This window comes from Delphinus delphis, chromosome 8, assembly GCF_949987515.2.
Source record: "Delphinus delphis chromosome 8, mDelDel1.2, whole genome shotgun sequence".
NCBI lineage: Eukaryota > Metazoa > Chordata > Mammalia > Artiodactyla > Delphinidae > Delphinus > Delphinus delphis.
In genome coordinates this window covers 105737024-105755950 of record NC_082690.1, presented here as the reverse complement: position 1 = coordinate 105755950, position 18927 = coordinate 105737024, and the positions used below count along the sequence as shown (strand labels likewise).

Sequence of the window (18927 nt, the reverse complement as noted above, 5' to 3'; positions counted from 1 at the left end):
TATCAGGTCTCTAACCAGAAAATCTGGAAAGCAGCAGGAGATCCCTGAATTACAGGACACATCACACTGCCTGCCACTGGAAGACTGTTAATAATAAACAAGCCTGTATTAGTTCTATACAGTTTCTTTTGACTAATCAACACTGCTTCCTATTTAAAAGTCTTAACTTACTCTTCTGCATAAAGCTTCATCTATACTCATTACAAACCACTCCTTTTAGAAAAACAATTACGAGTGGAATGAGACTCCCAAATCCCAATCAGTTTTAGAAAGCACAGGGGTTCTCAAAGTTTGGGGACATAAGGAGGGAGGGGTCTAAAAATGTGGGTGTACAATTCAGATTAAAAGATAAACCTGGGAGTGGTGTGTCAGTGCAAACTAGCGCTTAACAATGTAGCTGCTGGAGCACGACTGCCTGAGCCTGAACCCTGGACCTTCACTCACCAGTAATTCGTTCTAATATGGAAAACGGGAACCACTGAAGAATGTCCCTCCCAGGACTGCTGTGGGGACCACGCTAATGTAGACAAAGGACTGAGGGCGCTGCCGGACACAGCTAACACCTAGAGAGTGGTTATTAGGGCTGTTACCCCAGGACTGCTGTGGGGACCACGCTAATGAGGACAAAGGACTGAGGGCGCTGCCGGACACAGCTAACACCTAGAGAGTGGTTATTAGGGCTGTTACTTGAAAATATTTCACACGGGCAAGTGATTTCTAAGAGCTACACGGAACAGCCTTCAGAAACTCAATTCCTAGAAAGGGGGAGTAGGCAGAATAAAGGCCTTTTGCTTTGATTATAGTGCTTTTTAATGTGTAGGGGTTTTAATAATTTATGTGGCCAAATATAGCATTCTTCACTATAGTCTCTGTCCAGGAAGCCATACTTAAAAGTTCTTTACAATGCCATAATCCTATGAGTATTTGCATACTTTTCCTCTGGTGTTTTTCATTTAACTCATCTGGAATTTATTTTTATGCAAAACAGGTATAGACATGATATTTTTTTCCCCAAGTGGCGAGTCACTTCTAAGCCACATTTATAGAATGATCCGCTTTTCCCCACTTATGTGGAAAAAAAAAAAAAAACCCATACAAAAACATATACTAAAATTCCTTAATCATTCATATACATTTTATTTGTTCATCTAATAAATACTTAGTGAGCATCAATTTATGTACCTGCCTTGACTCAGGTACTACAATCGATATCCATGGTGTTTCTCACATTTTAATCCTTTCAAATATAGGTAAAAATCTGCCAAATCCAAAACAAAACCTGTGCTGATATTCCGAAGAGATACATGAAATCTGGAACACAGACTTGGAAAGGCACAAGAAGTGATGGCTGTTTGGGGCATCGGGAGTCTGTTCCTTTCCTCTCTGAACAGAGATCTACAGTCCAGATGCACGGTATCTGCATCCACGCAGCTCCCTCAACCACTCACCAGTTAAGGAAACTTTGCTTATTTACTGTTTGGGATGATTATGAATAAAGGGCACGAATATTCACTCACAAGTTTCTGTGTGACACAATTTTCACTTTTCTTGGGTAAATATCTAAGAGTGCTGGATAATATACTGCAATAAAGGTCTGTTTGTTAAAAACCTGCCAGGTGTTTTTAGGAGATGGCAGCATGACTTAACATCCCAGTCGGAGAGTGTGAGGCTTCACTGTCACCAGCACTGGCTCTGTTTGTTTGGTTCAGCTGTTCAGTGGGCTGAATGGTCCCCCCACAAAACGTATGTCCACATCCTAGTCCCCAATCTGGATGCCTTTTCTTTCTTTCCTGCCTCACTGCACCGCTAGGGCCTGTAGCATGAGGCTGAATAGAACTGGTGACGGGAAATATTCTTGCCATGGTCCTTGATTTTAGGGGCTATGATTTCAGTCTTTGCCCATTAAGAATGATGGTAGCTATGGGTTTTCTTTTTGTTTTTCAGTTTCCAAGTTCCCTTCTATTCCTAATTTGCAGAGAGGTTTTATCATACAAGAATGTAATGAAATGATCACATGGTTTGACTTCTTTAGTCTGTTGGTATCAGTTATACTGGTTGATATTTATTAAAGCTATTTTTGTGAAGCAGTTTTAAGTTCACAGCAAAATGGAGGGGAAGGTACAGAGACTCCCATATACCCTCTGCCCCCACAAACGCACAGCCTCCCCGTTATCAACATCCTCTACCAGAGTATGTTTATTACAATCCATGAACCTACACTGACACATCATCACCACCCAGAACCCAGCTTACATTATGGTTCACTCTAATGGGTTTGGACAAATAATGACATGTATTGGTCACTATGATATTATACAGAGCATTTTCACTGCTCTAACGGTCCCCTGTGCTCCACCTATTCATTTCACTCCCCTTGCCAACCCCTGGCAACCGTGATCTTTTTACTGTCTCCACAGTAAAATATGACATTTTCCAGAATGTATGTAGCCTTTTCAGACTGGCTTCTTTCACTTCTTTCTTTCTTTCTTTTTTTTTTTTTTTTTTTTTGCGGTACACGGGCCTCTCACTGTTGTGGCCTCTCCCGTTGCGGAGCACAGGCTCCGGACGCGCAGGCTCAGCGGCCATGGCTCACGGGCCCAGCCGCTCCTCGGCATGTGGGATCCTCCTGGACCGGGGCACGAACCCACATCCCCTGCATCGGCAGGCGGACTCTCAGCCACTGCGCCCCCAGGGACGCCCTCACTTCTTTCTTTTTCATTTGCATTTAAGGTCCCTCCATGTCTTTTCATGGCATGAGGGCACCTTCTTTTTAGTGCTGAATAATATTCCACCGTCTGGATGAACTACGGTTTATTTATCCACTCACCTACTGAGGACCTCCTGGCTGCTTCCAAGCTTTGCCAAGTGTGGATAAAGCTGCTGCACAACTGTGTGCAGGTTTTTGTGTGAACCTAAGTCTTCAACTCCTCTGGGTAAATATGAAGGAGCACAACTGCTGGACTGTATGGTAAAAGTATGTTTCGTTTTCTAAGAAACTACCAGACTGTCTTCCAAAGTGGCTGCACCATTTTGCATTTCCACCGGCAACAAATGAGATTTCCTGCTGCCCTGCAGTCCTGCCAGCACTTGGTGTCGTCAATTAGGTCCACTGAATTGCTAGTACTGTGCTTCTTACCGATTTCTGTCTAAACGTTATGTCCATTTCTGTTAGAACTTCTGTTTTAGATTTACAAAAAAATTGCAAAAATAGTACAGGGTTCCCATGTGACCCATACCCAGTTTCCCGTTATTATCTTTCATTTGTCAAAATTAATGAACCAGTACTCACACGTAAAATCCATACTTTATTCAGATTTCCTTGGTTTTTGCCTACAGTTGTTTCTCTGACCCAGAATCCACCGAGGACACCACACTATATTTAGCTTTCAAGTGTCCTTAGCCTCCTCTTGGCTGTGATAGTTACTCAGACTTTCCTGGTCAGGTACTTTGCAAATGTCCCTCATTTGGGGTCTGGTCTTAACATTTTTCTCATGATCATGGGTCTTTGAGAGGAAGAACACACAAGTAAAATGACATTTTCATTACATACTATCAACACAACAGTGCTGGCTGCTGACTTTGATTATATGGCTGAGGAAGTGCTGGTCAGATTTCTCTGTCAAACTTGACAGAGTAACTGTCAAGTTCTCATTTTATTCTCTCTTCATACTGCACTTTTTAGAAGGAAGTCATGAGGTGCAGTCTACACGTCAAGAACGGACAGTCTTTTTCTTCCTCCTTGAGAAGGGATTATGAACTATTTGGAATTCTCCCACAGGGGAGGTTTGTCTCTTCACCCTCTTTTACTTATTCAGTCACTTATTTATATCAGTATGAACCCATGGTATTTTATACTTTGTGTTATAAAACCATACTGCCTTACTTTATTGTGCAAGTGTTGCCAGCTCTGGCCACTGGGAGCTCTTTTAGTTGCCCCGTGCCCCTCTCACACACCCGGTGCTGTGGGTTTTCTCTCGGAGCGCGTCCTTACTGTCTGCACCACAGGATGCTCCACATTCATCTTGTATACTTCTTAGCCCAGTTGCAGAACCAGCCACTTCTCCATGAAGCCCTGGTTCCTTTACTGGAGGATGGTATGAGAAACTGAGATCTGGGCACACGGTTACTTGTTCCTGGTGATGCTTCATGACTTCTAGGCCTCACAAAGCAACTGTCTTCCTGGTTTAACTCTTCATATTTCAGTATCGGTAACTTCTAGTGTCCTACACTGATCCTTTCCTCAACTATGTCAAAGTTTACAAATGAGCCCAAAGGCATTCTTCAATCTCTGTTGTAGTTTTCATTTCTAGCATTTGTGTATGATCTTCCATATCTGTTAAAATTCTCCATCTGTTCACATATTGCTCACTTTTCCCACAAGCCTTTAACACATTAATAATAGTTATCTTAAATTCCCTACCAGATTGTTCCAACATTTTTGAATCTAGTTCTCCTGACTGCTTTTTCTCGAGAGTTCAGTTTGTTTGGGTTCTTTTTATCTTGCTTCTTTGTCTTGCAATTTTTTAGCTGTGACGTGGACATGCTGTGTAAGACAACAGAGACTGATATAACTAGTATTTGCAATGGATACACCCCTTTTTTTCTAGGTCTTTAGTGTGGGGTTTCTGGATCAATTTATAGTCAGCAGCTGAGTTAGGTTTGGGTTTTGTTGTTCCTATGATTGACTTCTCTCGGCACACTGAAGACTTTAAATGTGTCTCAAGTCACTTTGTATTTATAGTTAGGGATGGATTGCCAAGGTTTTCTCAACTTCTGCTCTGCCCCTGGCTGAGGTTCTTCCCTTCAAGCCTGCTCCTGTGCTGATGGCCTCCTTCCACACTGCAGCCTTCCCTCCGCCAGCACGCTGCTCTCGTCACTCGATGTGTGGTGGCCTGGTGGGGAGGACCGCTCTGTTGTTCTGGTTCAGCCTCAGTCTCAGGCAGCGGAAGTGCTCATGGACCTCAGGGGTGGGGCCCTCTCGGTGATCCTGCCCTTACCTCAGTGGTAGGGGCTCTCTAATAGCCTGGGCCCTGAAAAGTGTCCCTGCTTGTCCTGTGGGGCAGAGACATTTTCCTGGTCCCTTCCTCCTCATCGAGTCTTTAGGGTTACAGGGTTTGCTGCCCTTTCGCCAGTGGCTTCAGGGTTTTATTCAGCAGGGGCGGGAATGGAGAAGGACCCTGCTGCTGCACTCCGCAGCCCTACTCTGCAAGGGAGGCCTTCTCAGGGCTCTTACCCGGCCTCCAGTACTTCCTGAGCAGGGCTCGCAGGTATGTGCAAAGTCCTGAGTCTGTAGTTCTCAGGGTGTCCTTGCTCTCCCTGCACCTGAGGCGCTTTGGGCGTTACATAACCTACTATTATTCTACGTTTATAAAAAAGACATTGGAACTATCATTTTTTTAAGATGAAAAATGAAACTGTGTATCAAAGTACCTCAGTTCCTCAGTAGAAGATAAGAATTATATTGTGCACTAACTTACCCTTTCTCTCCTTTCTTTCCCGGACCGGGGCACAAACCCGTGTCCCCTGCACTGGCAGGCAGACTCTCAACCACTGCGCCACCAGGGAAGCCCTCTCATTACTTCTTGAGTTTTACTAAAATAATCTGGAATTTATTGGGGTTTTTTTTTCAACATTTGACTTATTCAATTATTCATTCTTAACATAACTTTCATAGTCATATGAATTGTCACATTCCTATCTGTTTCATTTATCATTACTTTCACCAACATATTTCCTTACCTTAAGTTCTTTATTCTACCTTATTTTTCTGCTTGGCTTCGGTAAAGTCCATCTTCGAGTAATCTGGCCCAGGTACAGGACACGGATGGGACACTGAGGTCCATACGCTTGAAAATGCCTCCTGCCCTCACACAGCAACAAAAGTGCTTCAGGGTCACAATCCTGCCCCCTGTTTTTCAGTGTTTAGTTAGCTTTACAAATGACATGTCTGGCAACGTGATTTGCTTTGTAGTTAACCCACTTTTTTCTTGTCCAAATATTTTTAAGATTTATCCTTTATCCTAGGGATTCAGAAATCACATAAGGATAAGGCTAAGATCTCAGTTGTCCACCACCCCTCCACCTGCCCCTCTTTAAAGTTAATCGTGCTTAGTATTTGATAAACCTCTGTGGTCTGAGGATAAGTTCCTTCTGATCAGAAATTCCTTCCTGTCATTTATTACTGTATCGTCTCCATTCTCAAGACAGAGTTGTCAATATAAATCTCGCAGCACCAGCTCATGTGCTTTTAAACCATTTTGAGAGATGATGCAACTGCCTTGCAGCATGAGTAGCAAGATAACAGTCCTGTATCACCTGATTAATACCTTAAGTTACTGGTTACGCTATTTAAAATATGATTTACCAGGGAAGACATAGGCAAAGTCAAAACTGCAGATACAACTCCAAATGACAACAGAGCTGAAGCAGTGCTGCCACACTGCCCTTCCATTATCACTAACCAGAGATTAAAGAACCAGAAATAGAGATGAAGACTTTGGGAAGCAGGGATTGGTAAGGCTGTGTTTACTATTTTGCTGGAAACCAAAATGACATCACAAACTAAATCCAGAAACGCTGGATGGCTAAATTTTCATATGCTGACAGCAGACCGTGTCTCTCCTCCTCTTCATACCCTCTGCTTTACTGGATGGATCCAATAGTGGGTAAGAAAATACAAATTCTAATCTCTAAACCACATGTTCCCAGAATGCAAACACATACATACCTCTTCAAATTCTCATTCTCCAGAGAACAATTAGGAAAACTCTGACAATTAGTAAGTAAATTAGCTTTGGGTATAAACTGTAAAGAATAATATGACAGGGCTTCCCTGGTGGCGCAGCGGTTTAGAGTCGGCCTGCCGATGCAGGGGACGCGGGTTCGTGCCCCGGTCCAGGAAGATCCCACATGCCACGGAGCGGCTGGGCCCGTGAGCCATGGCCGCTGAGCCTGCGCATCTGGAGCCTGTGCTCCGCAACGGGAGACACCACAACAGTGAGAGGCCCGCGTACAGCAAAAAAAAAAAAAAGAAAAGAAAAAAAGAAAAAAAAGAATAATATGACAAATATTAATTGACTTGTCCAGAGGCACATACATAGGGAAAACAAGACTATATTTCTGATTCTGAAACACACAGCACAAAGTTTTCCTTAAGGTCTCAAGCCACCTGCCCGTCCATTTTTAAACAGCCTAATGAACTGTAGTTGCCTCATATGTGAAACCCCGGAAAAAAACAACCCAAAGCCTCAAGTTAGCAAGCACTGGACAGAATCACAAGATGGAAAGAGCCCTGAACTGCCACTTGGAGGAGAGCTGCATACAAACCAGGAATACCTATTTTCAATTTTCATAAGCAAGAAATAAGCTTCTCTTGTGTTTGAGCCATTCTGTATGGGTTTGACTTATTATAGAAGCATTCTGGTAACTACTACAATACCCCAAATGACTAGAATCCACATATTGCCAATAGTGTTTACCAAACCATATAGTTCAACTACATCTATGCATCCCATTCATATAAAACTATTTATATAGTAGAAAAAGATTCAACACCTGAAATTCACGGGCATGATACTGTAGCGATCAACCAACAACTTAACTCTTAGCTTTTAAAAATTCTAAAAGCAAAACCAAATGGCTCATTTCGCAAGACAGAAAGGAAAACTTACGTTGGTCGCCGTGTCTCAAGTAAAGCCAACAATATCTGGACTGCGCTGACTATGGCCGATTCATTCTTCTCCTTGTGGAAAATATTTGATAGGAGCTGCTCTATGATTTCTTGCCTACGAAAACAAATCAATAGTCAAGCACTAATTGTAACACTGTTTAACACAAACAACTTCGGAGAAAAAGATCATGGTATCAGTAAGACAAGTATAAAAGAGTTCAACCTCACTTGTGCATATTTATTAACAATATTTTATGTTTAATATATCTATAAGGAAGGCCAGTGATCTTGCTTATCATAAATGTAACACAGACATATATATATATATATATATATATATATATATATATATATTCCTATCCCCTCCCCTCAGCAAAGTCATCTGGGCCCTGCTTGCCTTTGCCAATTTTGTTGAAAGCCAACAAACACCTCACGACTGGAAGTCACCTCCTACTCAGATGGTGGGGACGGGCGGTAAAAAGACTCAGAACCCTTCAGCCCCACAGAAGGAGGGGACTTTTTACAAAAGAAACCATAAATGTTTTCCCACAAAGGCATTCATGTATAATTAACAAAGATCTAAAACAGACACAAGATAACATCACTTGCTGCACTGTACTCTACAACTAAAATTTGGTAAACCAAAATAATGTGGTAGCAGTGAAATGGGTGTGACTGAACTACTGCCCCAAAAGTATTCTCCACAGGCTCCTCCCATGACACCCCCCCATACATGTATACAAGGTCACAATTAATGTAGAATACAAGGGTAACCTGTTAGGTGAATAAATTTATACGGATGTTCTCAAGGAAAACCTGTTTCTTAGGATCTCAGTAATTTTTAGAACCCATGGGGATTAAGAAATGGAATCACCTTAGCAATGAGAGGGACAGCTGTGTTGTCCCTGGTGCCCACCTGGCAGACACACTAGTCACCCCAAGGTACAGCTGTGCTCACTGGCTACTAACACCAGTTCCTTTGCCAGGTTAGGGCAGCAAGTAGGAGAGAATCTCTTTCTCTTTGGGGGAAGCAAATAAAACTGGTATCTAACCTAACTTCAGAGGATCCCCTTGCAGGAAGTAGCTTTCAAGTACTCTCAGACCAGCACTAGAACTGCTTGTGAGATCTCTACCCAAAACAGTACTGTAAAAGTCACTAAACACACAGCAGTCTACAGAGTAACTATTAAACTTGGAACTGAGCTCTGGAAAACAGACTGCTTTTCTGTAAATATGTATATTCTTCAAATAGCAGCCTCACCCCAGGTAGAGGGGTACCGACAGGGCATCCAACTGTAGATGTCCACCTTCTCATTCAGCTGTAGTGTCTAACTTTCCAGAGAGCAATATCACCTTTCATAAACCCTGATGCCTGAAGGGAGTGGCTAACAAAGAGGTTCTCACTCTTTCATGGCTGCATCAAATTGGAAGTCTACCATACCCATGGACAGTGTTCTACTAATGGACAAAAATGAGATAATAACCAGCAAAAATGTGACGGTCAAGATGCAACCCAGCAGCTGAGCCATATTCTGAGTCTTAGCTAAACATACAAATATCACCAAATACAGAAGAAATCATAAACTGAAGAACTGAGCTTATTAAACAGGATAAAAAGAATGCCTTCATATTCTTTAAATAATAAGGCATTTATTTACAAATGAGAAGACATATTCACTTCCACTTTTTAAAAAATGGAGTTCTTGGGCTTCCCTGGTGGTGCAGTGGTTGAGAGTCCGCCTGTCGATGCAGGGGACGCGGGTTCGTGCCCCGGTCTGGGAAGATCCCACATGCCGCTGAGTGGATGGGCCCGTGAGCCATGGCCGCTGAGCCTGCGCGTCCGGAGCCTGTGCTCCGCAACGGGAGAGGCCACAACAGAGAGAGGCCCGCGTACCGCAAAAAAAAAAATGGAGTTCTTAGACGAACACCAATAAAGTTCATTATGTGAGCTGTGTGACGCACGAGGCCAGCCAGGTTCTTCACCCAGGCCTTTGAGACGATGGCGCACTTCTGTTTTGTTTTGTTTTTGTGTGGGCAGCTAAAGACTCGCATCTATAAAAATAACTGGGCTCAACCCGGCCCAGAGGCCGACCCACTGTCAGCTCATTAGCATCAAGAATTAGGAGCTGCCTGGTCCAACCCTCCCTAACACAACTAGTTTTAAAGGAATTCTGGAACTTCAGATTTTCCCACAACAGAGCTACTAAATTAAATACATTCAATTTAAGCTCAGATTGTTTCCCAAGCTAACACTCACTACCTAACACCTCGGTCCACTTTCTTAGAGGCCTTTTGGTATCCCTACCCACCTTGACCATTCTCTTTAACCTTAGCTCATTTCCAATTTTTCCTGCAGTGCTAACCTACACTTCCAGTTACACATACGGTGTTTATGTGGGGGTTAGCCTGTATACCGAGTAGACTGGCTTATAACACAACACTGCTATATATTATTAGGTGATAATCAAATACATACAGATATATAACAATATATAAAATATACACAGATACTGTTAAAATTAATAAAAGCTTACTAAGCTCACAGGAGCCTTTGGTCACTGTGTACTTCCTCAATCAACAGATACTAAAGAGAACGACTATAATGTGGGAACACATCTGATATTAAAAAGGGTTGGTTCTCATCCTCAAGAAGAGTGTGGGAAGCACTGTTATAGAGTTAAGACTCCCCGATGCTCAGTGCAGTGAAGGTTTAACTCAGTGACACCACGGAGCCCCTGACTCTTTAGGACCATGTAGTTGAAGAAATTTACTCTGACTAACATTTAATGATGTTGATTATGTACCTCTCTGCATCAAAGTACAGTTGCCTGATCCAGGTCTAAAAACACAGTCTGAAATATATTAGCTAGTGCACACAGAGGCTCCAATAGCTAGATCCCACGTTTAGTCCAAATAGAGTTGAGTGAAGAGAGGGCTGGCACAGAAGAACTCAGTGATTACTACTGACCAGCCTGACACTCGGGGTGAACCTGCACAGTCCAGGAAGGGAGCCAAGCACCACCTGTGGCCACAGAACGCTCAAAAGGTAACTAGTCTGAACTGGCCTGCTCTAAGTGTAAACTACACACTGGATTTCCAAAACTTTGCACAAAGTAAAGAATGTAGACTCACTCATTAATAATTTTTTAAATGAACATATGTTGAAATATTATTTTGTACCTATTAAATAAAACATAAAAATTAATTTCACCTATTTTTTTACTTTAATATGGCTACTAGAATTTTTAAATTACATGTGACTTTTATTATATTTCTATTGGACAGTGCAGTCATGAACCATATGAAATTACTGTCAGTCAACATTTTTTAACCTTGAGTAAGTTAATTTTTACATGGTTCAACCTATTTCTACTACAATTATCGGTATTGTATATTATAAAAGGAGTACATATGCCATAATGCCCAAGAATAACTGAAATGGGGCAGGTAAGATGACATTTTACTCAGAAGCTGATAATCTCTTGTCTTGCTACTTGAGAGAACTAGTCAATTCCTTCCGATTCTACAATGCACACTGGGAAAATACAACTTTATTTCTCAGAATACAGAGTTTAAAACAAGGTATCTTGTCTCTAATTTGTTCCTTGTTTGTCTCACACTTGCCAAGTAAACAATACACACAAATGTCTTAGTTTAATAAAAGGGTCTTCCCGGCCAAAAGATGCAAACGAGTCTCAATATACAGGAGGACTAAAAAATTCCAACAAAGTCATTAAGAAGAACAACAGTAGCAGTAAACTGATGCGAGACTGCCACTCGTACATAACAACGCTAACTGTAGGCACTCTTTCCAGTTACTCATCCAAAGTGGGGAAATGCCTTATTTTTGTTTACTAAAATAACGTTCAGTTGTAGGGATGCAGGCAAACGTATGCCCATACTCTTCCTGAAAATGTATGAATCTACAAATACCAGTATGGTAGGTTGGCCATTCGCAGATTTCAAAATACTACACCACCCCCAAGCTGTCTTCCACCTGAAACACATGAGATGTCTGTTCATTAGGAATTATCTAAAAATAAGGGCAGAAGCAATATAAAGAAACAAAACATACAAGATGTATAAGCCTTCGAATCAGGTCTGGTCAGGTTACCCCAGTCAGCTGCCAAGGTACAGTGGATCCTAAGAAGAACTTCTGATTAAAAATCACTGACTGGGAATTCCCTGGTGGTCCAGTGGTCAGGACTTGGCCCTTTCACTGCTGATGGTGCGGGTTTAATCTCTGGTCGGGGAACTAAGATCCCGCAAGCCACGCGGCATGGCCAAAAAATTTAAAAAAAGAAAAAATCACTGACTAAGATGGGTCAAATTACTTCATATACCTATCTTCCCCAAAGACCATGGAGGCAGTGACAGCAGTTATGATGTCACTGCCCCATCCATGATAGTTTTATAGAACTTAGTTTACAATTATTGAAAAGTTCAAAGTCTACATATAAATGTCATTTATTTACATTCTTACCCTGTAAGTCTCCAATGGGCATCACGACTGGCTGAGATCAGATAAGCAGGTTTTCCTGCCTTCTCAGCCATCCACAGGTTATTTTCCAGGGACAGGATTCCCACGTAAGAAACACTTACCAAGTACTTACACTGGAAGCACATCAAATAGCATCAATATGAAAAAAGAACAAGAAGAGAGTTTCAAACATACTTTTCTAGAGTGGCAAGCAGGGGGTCTGGTTCTGTACTGTTCTGAATTTGTAACATCTGGTCTCTGCTCAGGCGAACAATTTCACAAAGTGACTGTGATGCATTTGAATGCCGCTAAAGGAAAGAAGTACAATTTTAACTATAAAACACATCAGAAGTCAAATTTATAATAAAATAAAGTTAGTGAAGAAACTGCTTAAGAAATAACACAAATTAACACTGGCCATAAGCTACAGTGAATAAAAAGCCAGGGTCCAAAGAAATAACATATGTCAAGCATGAGTATTTTACCCTTCCAGGCTTTACTTAACAATACCACAAACAAAATACACGTTACTTTGTGTAGGGAAATGTAATTAAAGTTCTGACAAGGAAAAATTTCTTTAATTAAATACTTGAAGAAAAATATAACCCCCCAAATTTATATCCTTTTAGCAGCAAAGAAAGATGAACACAATTCTTTGGCTTAAAAAAAATAAACGCAGCTTTCTGGAATATACTAATGGATAAGAAATATTACTTCTTTCAGTGCGCAGTGTGCTATTCTACAGGAAAGTTCTGAAATCTCAGCACCAAACGCCTATGCTCCGTGGCATGTGGCACTGAGCATCACCTGCCCAGTGAGACCAGCAGGTTCCAGCACAGATGACAACACACACCAGGGTATCAAAATCCACTGTTTGCAATCAGGAGTCTAACATTTCCTCAATAAATATATGCAATTCATCACTTAATACAAAACGGAAGTATCAACAGGACTGTCCAAAAGACAAAATTAACTTCTCTTGCAAGTCAGTTAGAGAAGGTGCTGATGCCCCAAACGCCTTGTCCTTTGCAAAACAAAGTTGCTGCAGAGTTGGGCTTCTCCTCTGTCAACTTCTCCTGGACCCTTCAGACAAGGACAGTACCTGTTGAGCAGGAACCTAGTGATGAGCAAGCCTCGTCTGTGGATGTGTCCTCCCTACCCCATGAATAGGGCAGGCCACGCTCCTGTCCTCACTCTCCTCGGCCTGCACCGGCCACATTTCCAGCACAAGGGAAATGTGCTCTTGGAACCATCCAACTCCCCCAGCCACAGCAGGAGGGCTCATCACCCCAACCAGGCCGAGGGCGCCGTCGAAGCTCTAGCACCCAGTACGTGCACACACTGGAGTGTCCTTCCTGAGAGTCAGCAGTAACGATACTGCAGGGAGCACATGATGTACTGTCTCAGGGGAGGGTGGGAATCAACAGCCCCTTTAATGGTTAGCTCTTCTCTTTTCTGAAGGGGGCGGTGGGATGGGGAGGCTGCTTTAGATAAACTCCAGGTACCAAAAGTTTTTTAATGGACTGCAGTAGAAGGGGCTACATCTACCTCCACAGGAAATCTGTCTTGGTGGGGAGAACACGCTCCGGCCACATGCTCCTTCCTCTGCACTGTCTCCTCTATGGCGCTCACTCTCCGATTAGTCCAAGCTAGAGGCATCCAAGGAGGCTGCCCATGCCCCATGACATACCCTGCATGTTGTTTGAAACAACTCCTTTGTAGATACTACCTTGAACCACGTGGAACTGTCATTTCCATAGGCAGAAATGGCCAAATGCTGGCAGCTCCACAAGAGTCAGTCCACTACTGAAGGCAGCAACAAGGGCAGCAGCAGAGAAGTAGGGGGACAGCCTCCTCTACAGCAGCATTCCCCCTGGTCCTGGTGACCCCACCCCGCCCCCAAGCATCCCCTCAGCATGGAGCTCAACGTGCAAACTCCAAAGTAGCTTCAATTCTACTGCCAAGTCAATCTTTAGCACCCAGGACAAAGGCCAAACCTGTCAGCACAAAAGCCCAAGCCAGGAAGTAGAACCACCAAGAGCTCATCCCTCTTAAGGATTCAATGGTGACCAGGATCCTGCTGCGCTGTCTGGAAAGCTTTAGCCAGGATGGAAAAAACAAATGCACACAGACGTGGCCACATCATTTGGACTAATGATGGGTATAAAAGAAAAACAAAGTGTGGAGGAGGTTTGTAATAAAGGCAAGCAGATGCAGCACGAAGTCTCAGCTCTAAGAAGGAGAAGGAGCTAGACCCAAGGCTCACTGTTTCACATTCCGGGAAATTTTCTGAGTATCGGCAAAATGCAGTATTTTAAAAAGCCTTTGGTGTTTAGAAACCTGTCAACTTGAAGAATGCCAGGTGATCGCTGTTACCTACCCTCTACCTTCACATCTAGTACAATTATGCTCTGTGCCCAAATAAACATGGTTCATTTTTTTTTTTTAAATCAAGTTTATAGTCACACGAGAACTTACATCTTCTTCTTGCGATGGATGAACTATTTCCACAAGCCTCTGGATAATTTTCTCCTCATTTAACCACTGTAAAACACATTGTAGAAGTAATCATAGCAATGAGTGGCTCTTGTTCAAGCCCCAATGAAGATAAACATACTTGGAAATATCCATCACATTTTAAGTAGAATGTTACAGGTTTTCTCTGGACTTTGAACACTACAGGAAATTAAAAGTCCCCCAAGGAAAATGCCAGTGAATATATTATTTTAACAGTAGCTACAGTACCAACTACTCCCCAAGTCACAATACCCACATCCAAAAATTCTATACATCAGTTTCTTAGTGATGTTAATTCTCAGACACTGGGTACTAAAACGGTCTGTACTTTGGACATGAAGGCGGGGGGAATGGAACTTATACATTTTCTGTAAGAGAGCATTCACTTTAAGAGAGCTTCAAAAAGGCTGAGAAAAGCAATATTTAGTAGCAAGCCTCTGGCTTAAAACACATGATGAACTTTTTACCTTCTAAAACCAAAACAACCGCAGGAAACGTGGGGGCTGGCGGGCACCACAGAAACAGAGTTTGTCTGCCCTGCCACATGCTAGCAAGCTATCACCATGATTAGGACACTCTCTTCTTCCACCATATATGAAATACTGCCATGAATGAAAATATGAAGGGGATGAGAATAAATGAAAAATCAGCCGGCGTAATATTAGTTCCACAAGGAACAGGAACACCGTAATAAACAAGGCACTCACTACCTGGAATGGGCGTGCACACACACAAAATCCCAAAGGTTAACAGAGATGGCGGCGGGGCTGGGCGTGGGGTGGGGTGAGGCTAGGAGTGGGTGGCAAGAAATCGGACACGTTTTGATAAAGGCATGTGGAGAAATTCTTAGGTTGTCTCTAGGTTCCTTAAGGAGAACATGCCAAAGGAAAGTGCAAACAAAAGCTATTAGGAGACTATACCACAAAGGCAGAGGCCCAACTTTACATTTTAAGATGTTTTAAAATGTGTACGTGAAGTACACTGTGTTTGAATCTGTTCAAACACAGATTCTGACTCAGCAGGGCAGGGGTGAGACCTGGGATTTCTAACATGCTCCCAGGTGATGTTTGGGACCAAACTTTGAGTAGCAACGACCTAAAGCAGGATGCAAACACCTCTACATAGGAGGTGGGGCAGAGGGTCCTGACGGCCAAGAGAAAAAGTAGGAAACTTTGTGGTCAGTGAACGAATCAAACGCCCACCCTCACTGAGTCCACAGCTATTAACAAGCACCGACAGCCCAAGCCCACGGTGGGCCCCCCAATCAAAGTAAGACATTGAGGGGTTTCTAACTACCCTCCCCCCGAGCTACGCCTTTATTCACGACCCACCACCACACCCCTCCAGAAACGCACCTATTCCTCTGGAAGTGGGCCCTAAAATTCAACCCAGCAGTGACCAAAGGAATCCTAAGAAACCACACTGAATAATTTCCCCCAATAATAATCCAAACATAAAGGTGACCATCCCTCCTATCCTTAACTACCTTCCCTGGAATCCCCAACCTCTACTGAGAAGAGACTCCATCCACAAAAGCACACCTAAAAAGGGCCAGAGTCCCAATTTAGGGCCCTCTCCCACAGGCAACTCCCAGGCCATCCACGAGGCCCCCGCAGCTGACTTCCTCACATGACCACGGTTCTCAGTAGACCTCTGCCTGCTCCTACAGACCCAGCCCTGACCCGACCCCCAGACTCTCCCACTCACACAAACACACGCTCCGGCACGCCTGCCCACCTTGGTAGAACATGTCCTTCCCTGGGACACCACCCGACAGACCCTCCTTCTGGGCCTTCAGGTCTTTAGCTTTTTCAATAAAACTTGTTTCCAGAGTTCTAAGGTTTGAGGTTGAGTATTAAAGATGGATTGAGGGACTTCCCTGGTGGCACAGTGGTTAAGAATCCACCTGCCAATGCAGGGGACATGGGTTCGAGCTCTGGTCCGGGAAGATCCCACATGCCATGGAGCAACGAAGCCCGTGCGCCACAACTACTGAGCCTGCGCTCTAGAGCCCATGAGCCACAACTACTGAGCCCACGTGCCGCAACTAATGAAGCCCATGCACCTAGAGCCTGTGCTCCACAACAAGAGAAGTCACCGCAATGAGAAGCCCACACACCGCAACGAAGAGTAGCCCCCGCTCGTCACAACTAGAGAAAGCCCACGCGTAGCAACGAAGACCCAACACAGCCAAAAATTAATTAATTAAAAAAACAAAAAAGATGGATTGGACTGGGGAATGGTTCTGGAAGGAGGCGGTGAAAGGGACAAAAGAGAGGAAGAGACAGAAGACAAGAAGCAAAGACGAGAGGCTGTGAGAAACCTCACCTTCAAGTCACTCACACCCTCATCTGCCCACCCAAATCCCACCCAAGGCAGCTCCTCAGGATACACACATGTCCTGAAATAACCACCTCACCAAATTTTAAAATATGTGCCCTTTTGGAGGTAAACTCCTTTCTCCTTCTTATCCCATGCTCCTAGGTATCCACGAGAAGAAAGTTACTTCTGAAGCCAGATTCCCTAGAAATGCCAACACCTCTTCTTTTTGACTTTCAGAGATATCTCTGCAGTGTGACCATCTTCTCAAGAAAGAAGCCTCACAGAATTCTCAGATGAGACTTTTAGCTCCCATTCTACCTTCCTACTCCCACTGAAGAGCAGACCAGCAAAGGGAAAGAACCCCTCACAAGGAGACAGCCTATGTACCTAGGGATGTACACGTCAGGAATCCTAATCCTGAAAGATCTGAATCTCTTCCCATTTTGGAATCCACCCCCCACCCCCGTTTCCCAGACCACTTTCTACCAATCCCCTAGAATCCCGCCCAGACTGAGCAGCCCAGCAGCTCGAGCGCCACTCCCCAGCCCGTCCACAGCGGCCGTGATCCTACTCACATTCAGCACATCCTGCCTGGGCTGTGGGGGCTCAATGCAAGTCAGGAGCCTGAGCAACAAGTCCATGATGGCCGATGTTCCTATGTGCTTCATAATAAGGTCCACAAAGTCACGTTTCTTCTTTAGGAAATCCACAATCTAGAGGAGAACAGCCACAACTGAAAGACACACCACTTGGGAACTATCAACTTTAGGATGCTTTCAGTCATGACCCATCTAGCTGCCCCCTCCAAAATCCACCACCACTTTAAGTTTAGGAATAGCAAATGCTGAATTAGTAGTAAGATGTCAAATTGGAAAGCCTTCTAATTGTTACAACATTCAAAAACCTCTTGGGGAAAAAAATCTCTTAAATTACCACATGTTCCCTAATACAAACACACCATAATCTTTTATTTCTGTTCACTTTCATTATTAATTCTCAAAGAATGAGGACTAAAAATTTAACACCCTATAAAGAGCAAGCAAATACACCACTTAATAGTTTATGGACATAAAGCAAGTCGATTAGGCTTTACATGAAAACACAGAATAAACATTCAAAATCCTACCTGTACTCTAGCAAGTAAGAAAAATAAAAAATATAAAGATTTCTACATCAAAGTGGCTAATTCACGTGCCATAGAAAATCACATTTGCATTTTATGTCAGCAATTCACCTGATCAAATTAACACAAGGAGGGTGAGTGAGTGTGGAAGAGGCTGACAGTTACCCCGAGGAGTTATGAAAACAGTCATATAGTCATGACCGCCACCTGGGTCTCTCCTGCGCAGGTGGAAGAAGGCACCTGTTCTGGCCTGGACACCCTTGTGTACCTTCTGGTTCCTGTCCGTGTGCACAAATCACCTGTTCTAAAGTCCCAGAAGCAGCACAATCAGCGTGGCAGCTGCCCTGACAAAAGTCTCACCGGAGTCTCTCAGAAGCCTGTGAGGCAGGGTTGCTCAACTCAGTGTTATAGATGAGGAAACTGAGGCTCAGACCAGTGAAATATCTTGCTAGAAGCTAAAAAGTGGATGCCCTGAGATTTAAATGCCCCCAAAGCCACAAGTCTGCCATTATCCCACACAACGTCTAACAGCCAGGGATGAACTAAAAACTGCCTCACACCATCATCGGGTGTAAATGCAGGATTAACCATCACATGTTGCTTCTCTAGACAATGAGGTTGAACTCTGTAACATAAACCTTCAAGAAGTTATACATAATTAATCCACTCACAACTGAGTCACATGGTAGTTTTAAAAGCACAGTGGAGAAGAGAGGCAGAAAGAGTCAAATGTGGCCAAAATACTGCATTATTTAGTGGCAAAAGCACTGACTCTGGAGCCCAAAGGCACAAGTCCCAGCCAGTGCCGTGGTGGCA

General features: G+C 43.4%; 1 protein-coding gene across 7 annotated transcripts in view; it reads right to left on the bottom strand.

Moving 5' to 3' along the window:
• PPP6R3 (protein phosphatase 6 regulatory subunit 3) overlaps window positions 1-18927 on the bottom strand; it is a 126847-nt gene that overhangs the window by 47777 nt on the left and 60143 nt on the right. For all 7 annotated transcript variants that reach the window (XM_060019445.1, XM_060019447.1, XM_060019446.1 and 4 more), the window contains 4 exons: window positions 17564-17701; window positions 14628-14693; window positions 12345-12457; window positions 7671-7784 (listed from right to left, as the gene is read on the bottom strand). In XM_060019445.1, the coding sequence (XP_059875428.1) occupies window positions 7671-7784; window positions 12345-12457; window positions 14628-14693; window positions 17564-17701 (431 nt within the window). The remainder of the gene's footprint in view (window positions 1-7670; window positions 7785-12344; window positions 12458-14627; window positions 14694-17563; window positions 17702-18927) is intronic.